General features: G+C 49.2%; 1 protein-coding gene across 1 annotated transcript in view; it reads right to left on the bottom strand.

Moving 5' to 3' along the window:
• Window positions 1-19830, bottom strand: part of ESYT3 (extended synaptotagmin 3) — a 392268-nt gene that overhangs the window by 124114 nt on the left and 248324 nt on the right. Inside the window, exons 7-8 of the mRNA XM_069616612.1 lie at window positions 11945-12000; window positions 10217-10337 (exon numbers count right to left, since the gene is read on the bottom strand). Coding sequence (XP_069472713.1) covers window positions 10217-10337; window positions 11945-12000 — 177 coding nt within the window. The remainder of the gene's footprint in view (window positions 1-10216; window positions 10338-11944; window positions 12001-19830) is intronic.

The raw sequence follows: 19830 nt of genomic DNA, 5'->3' as shown, positions 1-19830 counted from the left end.
TATGCACAGTTACGCCCAATTTGCTACTTCTGCTTTTTTAACATTAGTTCGTTATTCAAAACTACGGACACTGGCCAACGGGAGATAACGTATCCTTCCGGGTGTCGCATTTAACTAGTGATCTCACTGGGTGCTCCATACGCATCCGCTCGCTTCACTGCCTTCGTATCTTCTGCCTTTGCTGCTCCCTGCTCCACTGTTGGTTGCTTTCTCTTGGTCCCTACGGTCTGCACTGGTCAGGGAAAGAGCATTCCTCGCTCCACAAGTGCTTCAGTGCTCGCCTGCCATGGAGCACACGTCACCCTGGGGGAAAGGTTCTGCATTAACCCTTCACGTCACACAATCTCTGCATGCTATCTTTGTCTCGGGAGGATAGCTCAGCATCAACGTGCTCTCCTTGAAAGCAAGACGACACTGAACAGCACAGGTTCGATCCCTGGGTCTGCACTTATAAAGCTCTGCGTATTAAGCGCGTTATAAATAACCTATCATATCATATCATGCCCAAAGCTTAATGGTAGAGCCCCTCACAAAACCGGCATCCACTTACCAATCAGCTGTGGCGTCTCTGCTGCCCATCAATTTTGGCTGCTGCTGCAATGTGGAGTCACGCAGAGTACTCCACACCCTGCTTCTCCTGCTGCCACAACTATGGCCACTCCTACTACTGCTGCCCCTAATGGCCTCCACCTGAGCCCTCCCCGCCCCTGTATACTCCCTAGTCCCCCTCAGGTGTGTGTCATTGAATTATTGAAAACATTAGCCTGTATATTACAGTCTAATGTCTCCAACTCCCTCTTCCTTGTCCCGGTACTTTGGGCATTGTGGGGCTTGAATTCCAATGTTAAAACTAACTTTTTCCATATTATGTTTAGATGAATGTACTACACATTCTTTACTGATCATGTTTTTAAAAGGAGATTTAAAAATGTGTCAATTATTGTTTTGGAGTCACATGAGTGCTAGCTCTATCAGAACTTAAGGTGGCGCTGTTCAGATGTTCATACTTCACTTCCTCTTGTTGAGTACAAAAGTTCCCATCACTACAAATATGGGCAACTCTATGGGGGGGAGCTTCATGCCCGATACATGATTAAGACATTTTTCGCTAACCCCAGGATGAATAATGTCACTCTGACAACAAGCCATTACATATTCTGGCATCATGGACATCTCTTACTCTGAGGGCGACAAATACCACATCTCACCCAACGGAGTCCTATTTCCTTGGGGCGCTTCTCCTGCCAAGTGATCCTCCCGGCTAATACCAACCCCAGAGTTAGGATCGGGTAGTGGACACCCGGGACGAGCCTTTAGTTAGGGTTTTTGTGAGGACTCTGCAGGAGTCACCACTTCTCTCCCCTATTTGGATAGCCAGCCTGGTCGTGTGCTGCTTAGTCCGTTTTATTTAAATAAATGTTTTTTTTCTCCAGGTGAACATGAGCTTAGCTAGCCGTCCGTGCCTCGCTGCCAAGTGGGAATAACTAGTATCACATTGCCGTGTGTCCAGACTCTCTCCTCTACACAACACGCACCCACGACATACTTGGTGGCGTTCTGGCCACATGTCCCAAGTGACCACCTCGTTGCCTAGTTCTAGGCCTGGTGAGGCCTCGAACCAAACACAAACAACACTCAGACGGTGGTGTTGTAACTGCCTGTCTCTGTAAGAGAGGGGCCCTTTCATTCAGGACTTCACATCACATCACGTCTGCCCTACTTTGCAGCACGTAGGGGCACAGGATATTACATGCCTTACAGTACAAGGCTACATGGGTAGCTCAGCAGGTTGGGCGACTGTTGCTGAGATGTTATGTATAATGTGGTTGTAAATAGTATGACTTTGTAATTTCTTATAAAAAAGTGCTATAAAATGTGTTCGGCTAGGGGGATGGGTTGGTCACTTGCTTATATTCAGGATGGGGTTGGGGGAATTTCTGCCTCTGTAGTGAAAATCAAAAGTTGGCACCCATGAACACAGTTTATTTTTCTAATAACTCCTGTCAATCCAACAGAAGCCTTTATTTGTGATTAAGCAGTTTGACAAGCATATCTCTTGAGATAAAACACAAAGGAAGGGGCACAAAAATTTACAGTGTATTTGTGCAGTAGTCCGACAAATAAATAAACACATTTTAATGAAAACTAGAAGCAGGTTTCATTTTGGAAATGTCGTTTTTGTTTTTTCTATGATATGTCATTTATAATGCGCCTGCACACAAGTGTTTCTAGGCGTGACAAGCCAAGGGGGGAAGACAGAGGGAGGACAAGACAAACGATCTTACTAGGCCATGTGTCATTCAGATCGTGCAAGTGCGACAATGCAGAGTGCAAGGGGAAGGGAGAGTAGGAAGTGCCAGGGAGAGGGATGGGAAAGTGCAATCAGGGCGGCATTGCTCTGAGTAAGTGCAGCGCAGCTCTGGGTAAGTACAAGGAGGCAGGTGACTGTAGGGTTACAGTTACAGCCCCTAAGTGAGTGGTAGGCCCAGAGGCAGTGCAGGGGAAGACTGATCATGGAGGGGCCTGGTACCCAGTGAGACTCTGAGGGTAGCCAAGCCGGGGGGGGGGGGGGGGGAAGAGAGACAAAGAGCGAGAGAGATTGAGCGGCTTCCAGAATTTCAGGTGGTCCGGCTTGAGAAGGAAGGCATTTTGGAAGAGTTGGATGTAGTGCAGACCCCAGCCCCAGCCCCAGCAAGCCGTGTGGATGATGCAGAGTGCAAGTGTGCAAGGGTAAGCTGCACATTTGAAAAATAATAGTGCTCCAAGCATGTAGGTAGCCTGCCTTTAACAGTGATGTCCCCCACCCCAGTGATATTCATAGCCCATTAATTCCTGTGGTGTCCCTTTCAGGCTAGAAGGAAACAGACAGTCTGAGCAAACACAACCTGCAAATGCGCGAATTGCAGCTCAGAAAAGGAGCACCTTTAAGACTCCTGGACAAAGTGATTTGCCAAAAGGGGGCAGGCCAACAATTAGGGGCTGGGGCAAACAGCTAATGGTGGAAATTGTCCCCCTTTGTCCCCTCTAGGGACGACTATGGCGAGTACTCATTCGCAGAGAAAGATGAACCTACAGATTTCATACTACATATGGAATTCTGCTGAAGATGTCCCTCCCCTCTGATTTCTTTTCAGATAGCATGATGATATTTCGGTTTTAGGGTTTCCTGGTGAAATCATTTATGGGTCCTAATCACAGTAGCACTTGTCTGGGCATTAGTGCATTTATAATGCATTATGTTGATGTCCCAATTCCCAGGACTCTTGCAAAATACTCTTTGCAAGACACAAAGCCTGATCACGAGTTGGGCGGTATCACGGCTTGGATACCGGCCTACTTTATTAGCGTTAGTGCCCACCTGTCTGGCGGTATTACCACCGGATCACGGGTTGGGCGCCGTTAGTCCCCATTGGGTCCATTGGCCGCAATGGGGAATTTTCAGCGCAATTACTGCCCCCAGTAATTGCATCACAAAATTTATTTTTCCCGATGTGTTCGCCAGACTCGAGATTGGGTGGACCCGTAAATGCGGCTGTAACCTCATTGGGGCTTCCGCCCAACTCGTGATCAGGCCCACAGTCGGGCCTTACATTAGGTTTCATATAGTTTTTTTGTTTTCATTTTTTGTTTTAGATAGATTAAAAGGGATTTCGCGGAAAAGGTTATGGTGATCAAAGTCTAAATAAATACTGTAAAGTAGTGATGAAAGACAACCCGAAGGATGACGAGAGCCCTGACGTGCAGTTACATTAGGGAGAGGGCAGCTAATAAAGCGATAAACCCTGAGCAGGAAGGAAGGGAACGTACTGGGTCCTCACCAAGACAGATGTTTAGGATTCCACAAGTACTTGATATTTTGACTGTCTTCCCTACATGAGAACACCAACATGGACAGAAAAGAACCATACATGTCTGCACGTGAGCAATAATCTATGGAGTGATGCACATATACACACCCTCTAGGGCTCCTGCAAGATGGCATCACGTCTTCTGCATGCCATGCGCATTTTACACGTTAGGGTGCAAAATGGCATAGGCCATCAAATAGGGGCGGTCATACTTCGCATGTGGGACACGTTATGCTTGAGTTAGCGGCTAAAACCACTTTCACCCATGCTCAAGGTTTCTGTGGTAGACGAACCTACAGGCAATATGGAAATCGAGGTCCTGCAAGGAAAAGGGTAGCGCCTCCCATGCCAGGACTCACCTGACATGTGCCCTGCTCAGTCAGTCGGAGTGGGCTCTGAGTCTTACTGACCGGTTGGCCAAAAGAACCCCTTTGGGGGGTAGCCAGGGCTTTAGCCATACTCTTATGTTGCTGCTTGCAACCCCAGCGCTCGACTTTGAAATTCCTGTTCTATAACAAATGTGGCCACTGATCTCTCAAATTATGAATTCATGCTGCGCTGGTTTTAATAGGTAGGTGTTTTGTGTTTGTTAATAATCACTGGAAGTTTAAATCTATACGCGAAACAATTATCAGGGTCAAAGGTCATGTGGCGTCACATCCCATCATGCCCTAAAGAGTCGTGCGAGGTCCGTTCTACCTAAGCCGAGACGATAGCTCAGCGAGTTAGTTCTGCATTCAGCTTGAGTGTCAGAGGCTCAGTGCAGAGCAGATTCAGCCGTTCATCCTTGCAAGGTCCATACACTGAGCCCCATTAAATTGGGGATTGACACTATTCAAGAGGGAAGAATCTACAGTAAGTGGTATCTAAAAACGTGATGATATTATTACTCCTATGAATTTAGAGAAATGACACCATCATGTCTGCTGGGGAACTCAAATCAGCTCCAAGCCACCCCATAGACAGGTCTGCCTTGGGCGGTGGGAGAAAGGCCAGGGGAGCGAGCGGGGAGTTTCAACCTTTTGCTGTAAGGAAAGTTACAGGCATTTGTATTGATGGCATTGGCACAAGCATTCGTTAGAGTGAGGTAGACTATGCCCTGGTCTTTTCCCATCGGCCAGAGTTCAAGCCATTCTGAGATGAAAAATACACGTTTCCGGTTAGTCTTCTGCCAAGAAAACAGACTCCCCTTTAGGCCGCCATTGGTAGCCAGTAGCAGGCAAGCGGGCAACAGAAAGCCATTGGTGTGAGACTGTGGTATAAAAAGTGATCCCTTACAAGGATAAAGCTCTCTATCCATGCCAAAAATACATCACTGGGCTTGAAGGCACAGCAGGCACTTTGACCCATAGAGCTGAATTGTGAAATCTAGAACTAGGGCAAAGGTTCAGTCCCTGCAACGACCGCTTTAACGTTACTTATCTTGCAGCAACTGCAGAAAGCAATGTTCAGGAGGCAGAAGAAGGAAGTGCTATGACTTGGAAAAGAGAAAATATGCTAGTGGAGAATGGGAAGCAAGCCAAAAGAGGGATCTGTACAGATGTGGAAGTCGCAGAGAAACGGAGCTTCCCCTGGCCAGCGATGCGCCACATGCAAAATGACAGACAGGGAAGGTGAGAGTGTCTGCGCGGGAGAGCAGGGCAGTGGCTAGAAAAGAAGAGTAAGGAAGCACCTGCAGACCAAGGAAAACGTGAGAGAAGAAAACATAAGAGGTGACTAGAAAAGGGGAAATCGTATGGAAGAAAGCAAATGAAGTACAGCAATGGGAGCACAACATGATAGAAAAAAGGAAGAATGAGCAAAGCAAGTGAGAAAAGGGGGACTTGAAGATGAATTATAGGGTAAAGGGGACAGTAGGCGTGTCTGTTCTTCAGCCTGTCCTCAGCCTGTCCAGTGTAAATATTTACACACCCGAAAAACATCCTGTGTGCGTGTATGCTTCTCTGAGCCGCGAAGTCACCTGCCATTCTGTTGTCCTGAGCCTATGACAAGGCATCCAGGGTTACATTTGGAACCAGAGCTCAGCAGCCTGGTATGGCCGATTACTACAGCCATTACAGTGGTGCAGACCTTCAGGGGCAAGGCAGGCTTTGCGGCGTCTATTGGATGAACAGGCACACACATGTCCTCCTTGGGTGGAAAAAGTACCTTTGGTTTCGTATGCTGAAGAATTTTAATAAAAAAAGAAGGGTGTATATATCGGGTCGGCAAATAGTTTTTCAAGCATGCTACCACAGTAGCCCCAAGTGGATATCTGGAATGGTTGGTTATGAATAGGTACCACGTTTGATTCGAGGAATGGGTAAGTACTCCACTGAGCTGCCTCCTACCAAGTTATATTCAATCTACTATTCCCAAGTTTAAGAGGGCCAAGCGCTAGTCTAGAGGAGTATGAATGGGTACATGGGCAACCCAACACAGATGAGCTATCATATACGGCTATATCCTGTCCACTGCACTGGGATCCAAGCGCTCTTATTGGGTAGACGTACAACCCAATACACAGATGAGCAAAGCATACACGACTATATCCTGCCCATTGCACTGGGATCCAAGCGCTCTTATTGGGTAGACTTACAACCCAAAACACAGATGAGCAAAGCATACACAACTATATCCTGCCCATTGCACTGGGATCCAAGCGCTCTTATTGGGTAGACGTACAACCCAAAACACAGATGAGCAAAGCAAACACGACTATATCCTGCCCATTGCACTGGGATCCAAGCGCTCTTATTGGGTAGACGTACAACCCAAAACACAGATGAGCAAAGCATACACGACTATATCCTGCCCATTGCACTGGGATCCAAGCGCTCTTATTGGGTAGACGTACAACCCAATACACAGATGAGCAAAGCAAACACGACTATATCCTGCCCATTGCACTGGGATCCAAGCGCTCTTATTGGGTAGACGTACAACCCAAAACACAGATGAGCAAAGCATACACGACTATATCCTGCCCATTGCACTGGGATCCAAGCGCTCTTATTGGGTAGACGTACAACCCAAAACACAGATGAGCAAAGCAAACACGACTATATCCTGCCCATTGCACTGGGATCCAAGCGCTCTTATTGGGTAGACGTACAACCCAAAACACAGATGAGCAAAGCATACACGACTATATCCTGCCCATTGCACTGGGATCCAAGCGCTCTTATTGGGTAGACGTACAACCCAATACACAGATGAGCAAAGCAAACACGACTATATCCTGCCCATTGCACTGGGATCCAAGCGCTCTTATTGGGTAGACGTACAACCCAAAACACAGATGAGCAATCATACACGACTATATCCTGCCCACTGCACTGGGATCCAAGCGGTCTTATTGGGTAGACGTACAACCCAAAACACAGATGAGCAAAGCATACACGACTATATCCTGCCCATTGCACTGGTATCGAAGCGTTCTTATTGGGTACATGTGCAATCCAACACATAGATGAGCGAAGCATACAAGACTATACTCTGCCCTTTGCACTGGGTCTCAAGCGCTCTTACTGAACAATGATAGCCACTATGCAAAAAGGTTTAACCATTTGTACATATTTTGGACAACCACAGAGACAACAACTTCATATAGTTCGCTTCGTCCAGAAAATTTACATTTTTCTCCAGCTTCTAGTTTTCGGTTTAAAAGACTTTTGCATAATACAACTACGGTGTGGATTCTTTAGGAAGCGATTGGTTTAAAAAACAAAAAAAAAAACAGCCAATGAGCAAAAAGCGAGCTCTGAGAAATGCAATCCAGAAGCACACACACATTGGGGGGCTTTGCTAACGTTTAGTTTCCCTTTCGGGGCACATGCGCAGAGTGCACATCGCAAACTGGCATAGCTTGAAAGCTCTCGGAGGTTTAGTCTGACATGCGCCCCTCCGTTGGTTTTTAGCCTCTTTTCAAGTAATCACAATTAATGGCCAAATGTGCCTCCCCACAGAAATGCAGCCAACCCGAAAACTGGGAGTTGACACGCGGAAAGCCAACGTGATGATGACAGCAGCAAAAACGTACACACAGGAGTGTGACTTACATGTGCACTTTCTTGCTTGTTATGCACACTTATTTATGCTTTAGGCAGCTCATCATTAGAAGTAACACAATATAAATGAAAACATTTTCGGTTTTTACTGCATGTCCTACCAAATGCGATTCCTAAATGATCATTGTGTTTGGACTCAAGACTTAAAAAGGCACATCTTTCAGCTGCCTACACTGTGGAATAGGGAGTTCTTTTTAGGGGAAAGACGGATTTAAAAACTTACCACAGTTGTTGGCAGCAGACTCACAATTAACAAACCGTTCTACTTTGGATGCACTTCTGGTATGCGTAAAACATACGGTGCAACACATCGTTACCATCCAAACTCTGGGCCATGTGGAAAAGAGGGCTTTTGGAAAGTTTTCAACTGTTTAAAAAAATAGGCTCCCCTAAATGCCACGGTAACTGTTCTGTGTGGAAAGGCATCATTTTTGTATGCATGTCCACAATGCAAGAGTCCAAAAGGGAAGATTTGTTCCAAAAGGATTTTTACATTTTGCATAAAGTAAGAATTTTAAAAGTGCAACTAATACCCGAGAACCACTTTCTCCATTTACATGGCGGCTCCCCAAGTTGGATCGACAGTAGTTCTATTATTTTGGTTTTGCTGAAAACAAACGTGTTCACAAAACCACCCCGGGCCGAGGAGTGTGCAAGAATCTAGACGATGGAAATGATGAGCTGGGGCGGAGGGGAGGGGGTGCGGAGGGCGGGGGTTGTGGTGCAGTGTTTTCAGTACACATTTACTGTGGTCTGTGTTCAATTTGGGGGGGGGGGCGGTGATATATATATATATATATATCGGGCGGGCTGGGTTTGTACAGGAGTGTCGATGTCAGCATCATCCAGGCAACGCCAGAGATGATGCGGGACATGGAAGTCCCAAACGAGGGAAGTGGCGGTTGGGGTGGGAGGACGAGTGGTTGAGGTGGTGAAGGGGAAAATCCACCTTCCAATATGACAGTGAGAGGGGGGGCAGAGCGCACTCCTCCCCCTATCCTCCACACAGTCTCAGAGCATGGAGGCCGGGACAGCAAAGTAAGCGTTACTAATGTAGAACGATAAATGCCTGCGCAGTAAAGTAATCTGCACTGGAGACGTGGGGCCATGAGGGACCTATCAAATGAACTAAAACACACACCAAAATATAGATCTGGTGAAGGGAAGTAGAAATTGGGAAGAGCAAAATATGTGGGGGTGCAGGGGGGGGACCGTTTTAAACATTCCGAAGATGAGTGAGGGGCGCATTCTGGTTCCTAGATCATTGAGCCCACACTCCAGTGACCTACTCCTCCAAGCTTGCTTTCATGCCTCAACAATCATCAAGATGGCAGGTTACTTCAGGTGTGCAAGGATGAATCCCATTCAGGAGTTGCAAGGAATTCTTGTCTCTGTTGGTCATAGCCAACTAGAAACCATCTCTCAGCCATAACTCAATGCTTTACTTCAACCTCAGTGGGGTGCAGAAGGAATTACAAGCAATGCTGCACTCCCTAGTCAGGCATTGACTGTCCCGATGCAGCCGCTTTGCAGTCTTGAACTCACAGCAAAAAGTTATTTACAAGGTTGGCGAGGGGCCACACTGTTGGTTACTCTCCCCTCACATAGTGGTTTTAAAATGCGTAACGGGGTAGAGTTGGTTCTTGGATGCCTGTGATTATGTATCGGCTACTAGAATGTCTTGCAGCAATTAAGTTGGATGGAACCAAGAACCTCCGCTTTGAACTGCCTCCTTGATTAGTGCAGGACGCATGAAAACACTGAGATCACCACTGGAGTGTCAGACAGAGGGTACACCCTAAAATAGAGCAGAGAACAAAAGACAGACGCAATGTTGAAAAAAGGACTGGCTCCATAGGAAGCAGCAGTATTCTCTTCCAGAGATAAAAGAGGCAGGTGAAATATGTTGATGAGGCACGATCTGACGCTGCCAATTATCATCCATTTGTTTTTATTTTACTGAAATGTTTAGGGCAGGAGAACTTGCCTCTCCCCAAAGGGCACAAAAGGAGACAATTATCTCGCACACCCCTATATAACTTAAAAATAAAATAAAAAATCTTCAAGAAACGAAACAGCAATAAATATTTGTTAACTTCCAGTAATCTGTACTTGATTAATCTCGGTCAGTCCACAAATGCAGTGTAGGAAATCGGCCCCTTGGATAGGATTGGGCTCATCAATTTGTGGTTTGGAGAGTTTTCTAATAGCACTTTAACCCCAAGTCATACATGCATTTTAGGACAAAATAGGCTCTTGCATTGAAGCTCAGTGAATAGCATGAGCTCCCTCCTCCAACTTAGAGCACAAGACACTCACACGTGGAAGTGGAAATCGGAGCTGGGCCACGTTAACCTGGCTCATGAGTGGGAAGCTGAATCGGTTCGGCAGCACTAGGTGAGAAGCAATGAGGTCCACGAGCATGGTGTCCGACATGTCACTGAAAAACACAGAAAAAAGGGTTACAATAGTAAGGAGCCGTGAGGATCGCAAAAACAGATAACAGTGGAATTGTCCAAGGTATTGAATGAGCCACATCCCCCATGCACTGGCCCAATAGCACTGGTTAACAGTGGGCCACCAGATTAAATGTAAATGGCCTTTTAACCCTAGAGATGAATTTGTAGGCGGCTTGCCAGTCTGCAAGATGCCTTTCTTATGTGCATCAGGACAAAAAAAGACCACATCTGGGCCACACACTAGTAGGTATAGGAACCATGACCCTGTCATATAGGGTCCTGTTAGTTATTAGTACCCGGTTTGGGGTGGGGTGGCAGCATACCAGCCAATGAGGAGGCTCGGAACGGGGGCACTACCAGACAGTAATCCTGCTGCCCTGAGCCTTCTCAGGGCTGGAGGCTGCCATCTTCGCAGCAGGGGGAAAAGGTAACGTGTAGTCCCTTCTCCAGTTCCAGGACAACCGTCTTTTTGTTTACTTTTTTGTACTTTTTCAATGGGCACCATGGAATGGGAGAACAGACTGGTTTCCCCTTCCATGGTGGCCATTTTCTCACAAACGAAAAAAGCTGTTTTTAGTACCCTGGTACAAGGTGCCAGGGTACTAATAGCAATAAGCCCCTCACCGGGGGTCATTACTGCCTCAGGTAATGCCTTTGGGTCTTTGTTAAGGCCCTCCAACTATGGGCCCCGGGGCATTACCTCAGGTGGCAATTCCTCCCTGGCTCTGGGCTTATTGCGTGATTAATACCCGGCGAGGGTCAATGAGCTAGTAACAAGCATGCTCATTGCCCCTTGCTGGTCGTTACCAGCCCAACAAAGCCTTTGTCGGGCCGGTTGCGTCCGCTTCCTGGCCATCATGGAAAGGGTCTACGTGTAGTCCCTTCTCCCCCTTCCATGGCAACCATCTTTTCTGTTTACTTTTTTCAATGGCAGCTGTAGAAGGGGAGAAGGGATTTTGTAGTCCCTTCTCCTTTTCCATGGCGGTCATCTTGTTTGTTTAGTTTTTCCTCTACGTTTTTAATGGCCAACATGGAAAGGGAGAACCCCCCTCATGCCGAACCCTGGCAGCCATTTTGTCTGTTTACTTTTTCCCCTATATTTTTAATGGCCGCCATGGACAGTGAGATGCGACTGTGTGTAGTCCCTTCTCCCCAAACCCTGGCGGCCATTTTTTTCTTTTTTTTTCTCAAGTTGAGGAACGGTTTCATTGCCATTTCTCAACTCGAGAAAAAATGCTATTAGTACCCCGGTCTAACATGCCGGGGTACTACTAAAAGCAATAGAACCCTTGGAGGGACCATTACCTGTCGGGCCACTCTCTTAATTCAGGCCTTTCTGAACAGAACATTTGCAAGGACTAGCGAGCTCCCAGATATCCCAGCAGAGGGTGCCAATTTCAGTAAAATGGTACAAGCTACATGCATTATGTAGAAGTGACGCAGCTCACTTAAACATGTGACGTGAAAGCACAGCTTCCTAACACAGTCGTGATCAACAAAAGTGCATCAAAAACAAAGAACTAATCAGATTCCTGAAAAGGAATCAGGCAAACAAGTTATTTTAGCTCTACATTAAGGTTTATCTTACTTGACTCCTGGTATTTCCAGGAGGTTGGTCAACCCCGTCCAGTTGATCTCCAGGTGCTGAAAAATAAAATGTACAATGTCAGTTACAACTATTTCCTTAAAATGAGAGGCAGCCAGAGGACCACGCCAGTGGTTTTCATGTATTCCATAGTTATACCCCAGATTCCCCACACACCGCAATTTCTGTGAGGCTTCCTTTTTTTCTGGAGGTGCCTGCAAAGGACTAATTAATACATTTTCTAAAACCACTCTGCTCACTCCTTGGTTGTACGAGTTTTGCGAAGCTTGACTCCAGCCATGGAAGAGGTGGACCAATTATCTCAAACACTGGTTTTGCACTCCACACCAGGAGGTATGGCCGCTGAGGAAGTGCCACTGCCAAGTGTGATTTTCAAAAAGGCAAATCTGGTCTTTTTCTGGGATCCCAAACTACAAGATAATGTTAAAAGATTACTTGCCCAATAAAGATGTTCTTTCCATTGTAGTAGGTGTTTCTGCAGAGTCTCCGACTCCTTAATCTACAGCCATACATTGGCAAGGGGAACCAGAACCTACTACAAAATGGTCCAAAAAAGTGATTCTTCAAATGCCAACGTAGCACTGGATCCAACACGCCACACGGCCCGGGAACACCAGAGTTTAAATAGAGTGGTCTATACATAGCGCATTTGGGCGTGTGGATTAGCGAGACTAGGCCTAGGAAGAATGAAGATTGCTGGGAATTCATTCCTCTCTCCCATTCGCACTTCCTGGGTCCATGCTCTTAAACTCTAATGCTAAACAGGACCCAACGCAGTGGAAGGGCACAGAATAACTAGCCAATAGACAATGAGGTCATATACGAACCATATAAAAAACACTGGTTTATTATTTGAACACTTGCTGAACCTAGACTTGAGCTTTGGAGCTGGGTGAAGACTGTTACATGTGAAAAGAGGCTGCACTCGTCCTAGGATGTGGCGAATATGCATCAGTATTTAGTTCGCACATTTCATAAAACACTTGTCGGCACACATTTTGCTATTTCACAGTATTGCAAACAGGCGTTTCAATTTCTCGGCACAATGTTTAAACCCCAGAAGGTATAGGGCTGTTGGCCCTGCTGGCATTCATTCTCTGTTCCTGTGAAAGGGGGGCACCCTGATGGACCAAACGCGTAATGCACCAAGCAATCTTGATTAATTAGAACATTCATCAGCATAACCAGCAAGCCAACGCATAATGGTGGAGGCTTCAGTGGCCAATCAGTGGCCATAGGATTGAATCAAGTGCCAGGCTCTGGCAGTCGGTCTATGGAAATAGTAGAACAAGTTACTTTCTTACCTGGTAACGTTCTTTCGATGGGATGGTCCGACGACGTATTCCATATCTATGACATGTAATCACCACAGCTGTGCTGCTTCGGAAACTTTTTCGGCGTCTGCGTCCTGCATCGATGACGTCGATGCGCCGTTGTCGAGGACCTCCTCCGACGTCCGACGTCATCCGATGTGATAAGTAGGACGCACGACGCCCATAGCCTCAGTTATAGTTTTTTCCCCCAGAACGTGTGACATAAGTCAACTGCCAGTCAGACACAAAGCCTTGCGGAACGTAAGCTGCAATCGCAAAAGAAATTCTGCAGCGGGGAAGGCAGGGCGGGAGCGATATGGAATACGTCGTCGGACCATCCCATCGAAAGAACGTTACCAGGTAAGAAAGTAACTTGTTCTTCGAGGGGATTGGGTCCTCCGACGTATTCCATATCTATGACAGACTCCCAAAGCAGTACCAAAGCAAGGAGGAGGGAAAGAATTTAGAATCAAAATGTAGAATAGCCAATCAAATAGCAGAGCAAAGGACCGCCTTGCCAAAGGCCAGATCCTGTGCTCGGATGGAATCAAGGGAATAGTGACGTGCAAATGTATGTACTGAAGCCCAGGTGGCTGCATCACAGATGTTGCGAATAGGAACACCCCTCTGCAGGGCAGTAGACGCAGCCATACCCCTGGTAGAATGGGCCCGCAAGCCAGCCGGTGGGTCCTTACCCGCCAAACGGTAGCACTCCGAGATGGCCAAAATAATCCAGCGAGACAAAGTCTGTTTCGTCACAGCTTGCCCCAAACGCTTTCCAGCGTAACCAATAAAGAGTTGATCATCCACTCTGACCCGGGACATGCGTGAAACATAAAAGCTTAAAGCTCTCCTAGGATCAAGCCTATGGAGCCTCTCCTCTTCCTTACCAGGATGCGGAGGAGGATAGAATGTCGGAAGAACAACCTTCTGGGCCAAATGAAATTCCGTCACTACCTTCGGAAGAAAAGAAGGACGAACTCTAAGGACAACCCTGTCCTTGTGAAATACAGTGAAGGGAGGCTTAACTGAAAGTGCCTGTAACTCACTCACTCTGCGAGCGGAAGTAACCGCAACTAAAAACACAGTTTTCAGAGTTAACAGCCTCAAAGGGCAAGAATGTAAAGGCTCAAACGGAGCACCCATAAGAAACTTAAGAACCAGGTTTAAATCCCAACCGGGCACCAGGAAAGGTGACGGAGGGAACACATTAGTGAGCCCTTTCAGGAACTGTGAAATCAAAGGTATTTTAAAGTAAGAACACTCTTCAAACGAGCGCTTAAAGATGGACAGCGCCGCCAGGTAACCCTTAACGGTACCCACTTGCAAGCCCCTTTGGGCCAAAGAAAGCAAAAAGGACAGAACCATGGGGATGTCACATGCAAAAGGATCCACATTCTGAACTCTGCACCAGTCGCAGAACTTACGCCAACGGCAACGGTACAGAGACTTTGTTGCCGGCCTTCGGGCCGAAAGCAACACCTCCATCACGTCCTCAGGGAGGTCCCAATCCTTATACCTCAACCTTTCAGAAGCCAAGCGTGAAGGTTGAGAGACCTGACCTCTGGATGGAGAACCTGACCCCCCTCCCGTGAGAGCAGATCGTCTCGGTAGGGAAGACGACGTGGAGGGCAGATGGATAAGTCGAGAAGGTCCGGGTACCACGTCCTCCGAGCCCACGCCGGGGCAATGAGGATCATCCGGGAACCGAACTTCCGTAACCTCCGCAGCACTTGCGGGATGACGGGGACTGGAGGAAACGCGTACAGCAGCGGGAATGACCACTCCACCACGAACGCGTCTCCTAAGGCTCCTTCTGGAGGAAATTCCCGCGAGCAAAACCTTTCGCTCTTCCGGTTGACACTGGAGGCGAAGAGATCCACTTGAGGGGTCCCCCAAAGGGCGAAGATCTCCAGGAGAATCTCCTGAGCCAACTCCCACTCGTGAGAGATCGCGCTCTGCCTGCTCAGAGCGTCCACCGTCACGTTTTCGGCTCCGGCCAGATGAACTGCCGAGATCGAAACTTCCTGCTGGATGGCCCAGAACTCGAGCTGCATCGCCTCTCTGCACAGAGGAAGTGACCCTGCCCCCCCCTTTTTGTTGAGGTAGTGCATGGCCACTGTGTTGTCCGTCAGGATCAGGACATTCTTCCCTCGCACAGACGGCAGAAAAGCCTTCAGGGCTAGCCTGACGGCCCTCAGCTCCAACAGATTGATATGGCGTCTGGACTCCGACAGAGACCAACGACCGCTGACTGTCAGCCCGTTGGCATGAGCTCCCCATCCCATGAGGGATGCATCCGTCACGATCGTCACCTCTGGCCAGGGAAGCCAAAATGGAGCCCCCTTCATCAAGTTGCCTTCGACGGCCCTCCACAGAAGGTCCCGGGCGACCGAGGACGGCACCCGAATCGAGTCCGACATCCTGCCGGAGGACTGCGACCATTGCGTCTTGAGTGCCCACTGCAAAGATCTCATCCGCAGGCGAGCCTCTGGCACCAGAAGAATGCAGGAAGCCATGAGGCCGAGCAACCTCAGGAACTCGAACGCTGGGAGCGTCTGGGCATGCTGAAACTTGTGCACCATCTGCTGAATGTGAAGAGCCCTCACCTGGGGAGGAAAACACTGCCCCAGGGAAGTGTCGAGCACTACTCCGATGTACTGGAGCCGCTGTGTTGGCGTCAAATGGGACTTCTTTAAATTGAGGGAGAAGCCCAGCCTGTGAAGGGAGCGACAGGTGATCGATAGATGATCCAGGACTTGCTCGGGAGAGCTCCCCCTGATCAACCAATCGTCCAGGTAGGGGTAGACGTGAATCCCCCCTTGCCGGAGATGCGCTGCCACCACCACCATGAGCTTGGTGAAAACCCTCGGGGCGGAGGTCAATCCGAACGGCAGGACCCGAAACTGAAAGTGCGAGTCGCCAACCGCGAACCTCAGGTACTTCTTGTGCTTGGGATGGATCGGCACATGGAAGTAAGCATCCTTGAGGTCGAGTGACACCAACCAGTCCTGAAGCTGAAGGGCCTGGAGGACTTGAGAGAGAGTAACCATCTTGAACTTGTCCTTCCTGAGGAGTTTGTTCAAACCGCGCAAGTCCATGATGGGTCTCAATCCCCCGTCTTTCTTCGAAACCAAAAAATAAGGGGAATACCATCCCTTGTTCCTCTCCGCTACAGGCACCAGTTCTATGGCGCCTTTCTCCAGCAGGGCTTGAATTTCCTGCGCAAGGAGCGGATCCGGACTCTGCAAAGAGAGGTTCCCCGGTGGATTGTCGCGAGGCCTGTGCCGAAAAGGAAGACGGTAGCCGTGGGTTATGATCTCCAGAACCCACACATCTGAAGTAATGGCTTGCCACTCTACAAGATGCTGCGCCAGCCTTCCCCCAACCGGCGAACCATGGGACATGGCCTCACGACTGAGCGGGAGCGGCTGCGGAGTTACCTGAGGGCAAAGAGGCAACTGCCCGAGCGGCCTTGGCACCACGGGTACCCTGTCGTCCACCTCTGGTACCCCTGCGTTGGCCTCTTTGACTGCCAGCTCCTCTCGCTTTACTGAAGGACGAGTAATAGCGAAAGGAACCACCCCTCCACTGCTGTCCCCTGGGACGAAAAGGCGGAGGTTGGCGAACTGCAGCGCCCAACGACTTCGCTGCAGCTTTTGAGGTCTGCAACCTCTCAAGGCTCTCGTCAGCCTTGCTGCCAAAAAGGTGTTCACCATCAAAGGGCATGTTGAGGAGCCGGGACTGCACATCAGGCGCAAACCCCGACTTCCGCAACCACGCAAACCTGCGTATCACGGTGCTCGCCGCCATGGACCTACTGACGCATTCAGCTAAGTCCAAACCCGACTGAACGGACTCACACATGGCATCCTTACCATCCTGGACCATAGCAAGGAAACCATCCCGTTCATCCCCTTCGGGAACATGTTCAGCCGCTAACGCAACACAGTTCCACAGAGTGTGCGTGAAACGTGACAAGGCACAAATGGAGTTGGCCGCCTGAAGCGCCATACCACCAGAAGAAAACACTTTCTTCGCCCAGCCATCAAAACGTTTGTCGTCCCTATCAGGAGGGATGGTAGGGTACGACGCCTGCTTCGCCGGGGCCGTGGCCGCCTGCACCACCAAACTCTCCGGAGTGCGGTGCCTGGTCAAGTAGCAGGGGTCGCCACTGGCTGGACGGTATTTTCGCGACAAGGATCTGCCCACCGCCGGGAGACTCTCCGGAGCAGTCCAAGCCGCCGCCACCCTTCTCTGTAATGCCATATGGAACGGCAGAACCGGGTCAGTTGGGGGACTAACATCAAGGATGTCTGTTAGATCATCCTGCACAAACTCCCCTGGGGGAGCAGACCATCCCAAGTACTCAGAAACCCTAGCCATAAGGCGCCGGTACGATTAATCGGCATGAGAGCCAGGCTCAGGCCTTCAAAACTCCACCTCCGGAGAGGTGTCCAGTCCACTGGCATCATGCAGTGACTGTCTCAACTCGTCAAACTGACTATGGCCCGAGACAATTTCATCCGGAACCTGACTAGGAACCAGGCCATCAGAATCCTCATCCGCCTCTGAAATATAATCCAGGTGGCGAAAAGAAGGCACTCGAGAGTGCTTGCTCTTAACCAGAGCCTTCCTAGAGGGTCCACCCGTGCCCTGGGGTACCTCCGACACGAAAGGCGTCGATGGCGTCGAGCGAATCGGCGCCAGCGTCGAGAGAACCGGCATCGGCACCGAGAGGATCGGCGTCGACGTCAGATGCAGCGCCTCCAGAATCGGCGGCGTCGACACAGCCCTCGAGGCCGGAGCCCCGAGCGTGTCCCTCGACGACCTGAGCGTCGACGGCATCGACGACTTCCTCGGAGCCAGAGCCTCGAGAAAACCTGTCGACGCCCTCGACGCCACAGACGTCGAAGCCTTCTTCGAAGACCTCACAGGTGCACACGGTCTCGAATGCGTCGAGGACCGGGACCTGGAACGGGTACGTCGAGAACGAGTCCCCTTGTCCGAACGGGACCTTTCCCGTGACTCGTGCCGACCACTCTTGCGAGCGGTGTCTCTCGACCTCACACGACCGACCCCACTCGGGGGCGCCGACGGCTGAGTACCCTGCGACTCAAGAATCGCCAACATCTTCTTCCCGAAGGAAGCCCATTCCTCCGGCGTCGCACGGCCCGAGGGGTAAGCGACGTGCCGGGCAGAGCCCTCCAAAGAGGACCTGGAAGACGACCGATGTCGGCGCTTCCGAGAATGCCTCGAAGAGGCAGAGGAGTGGCGAGACCGACTCCTAGAAGGAGACCCACGAGACTTCCGACGATGACACGGAGAGTCACCCCTCGAATCATCCGTCGAAAGCCCCGCAGACTTTGACTTCCGGGGCTTGGACACCCGACCTACCGACAACTTCTTCTTACGTTCGCGTAAGGCTTTGGACGTGAGCGACTGGCAGTCGATACAGTCATCCGTGTCGTGGGCCTCCCCGAGGCACCAGAGGCAGGCGTCGTGCGAGTCCGTCACCGACATCTTGGACCCACACACCCCGCACTTCTTGAAACCCGGACGCGGGGTCGAAGACGAAGTAGAAGACATCTTCAGAAGGATGTACACAAACGAACAGGTTCGAAGAACCGAGAAGAACAGAACTCCAAAGAGTCGAGGCGTTCAAACCGAGAAACACGAAGCAACACGTTCGTGGAAAAAACGGAACTGAGGCTATGGGCGTCGTGCGTCCTACTTATCACATCGGATGACGTCGGACGAGGTCCTCGACGACGGCGCATCGACGTCATCGACGCAGGACGCAGACGCCGAAAAAGTTTCCGAAGCAGCACAGCTGTGGTGATTACATGTCATAGATATGGAATACGTCGGAGGACCCAATCCCCTCGAATGTATTGTATTGTTTAAAGCGCGGATTCAGCTGAGCAGCACTGGTAGTCGGCATTAGGGCTGGCATCTTTTTTTTTTAATACAATTTTATTAAGTTTTATAAATACAAATCACAAAAGAGTGCAAAACAGGAAACAGGACAGAGTTACACTTCCAATTGTCATCTAAATATAAACATCTTATGCACTAAGAACTCTGGACTGCAGTCCTTCAAAATGACTTCCCCCCCACGCCCATTTCCCACCCACCACCCCCCAAAATAGAGCAATCCTCGTAAGACATGTGTGCGTTGGCCTTGAAATAGTCATGGTTCAAACCTTGTGGGACCCCCTTAATAGGGAAATCTAGTTCTACTTTCCTTCGTGTTCTTTCCAACTTCATTTTGTACTACATCAAACAGTTCACTGGGGCGGGCATCTTTTAACAGAAGGGCAGTACTGTGAGTTGTGGTCTGTGCATCCACTGGGATTAGTCCTTGGTAGGCTGTTGTTGAAAAGGCCATGCTGAGTAAATAACACTGTATCCCCTCCATTCCTCAGCAGCAGAAATGATCGTGCACATCCTTGATCTTCGTGCATAGGTACAGGCGCGTTATAAATGTCACATCATATCATATCCTTTATACTTCGGGCTCACCCTTTTGGTCCATGAAATGATAACTGTGCA

Source organism: Ambystoma mexicanum, chromosome 9, assembly GCF_040938575.1.
Source record: "Ambystoma mexicanum isolate Mex_15411 chromosome 9, UKY_AmexF1_1, whole genome shotgun sequence".
Taxonomy (NCBI): Eukaryota; Metazoa; Chordata; class Amphibia; order Caudata; family Ambystomatidae; genus Ambystoma; species Ambystoma mexicanum.
The sequence above is the reverse complement of the archived record's forward strand: the minus strand, read 5'-3'. Positions and strand labels throughout refer to the sequence as shown.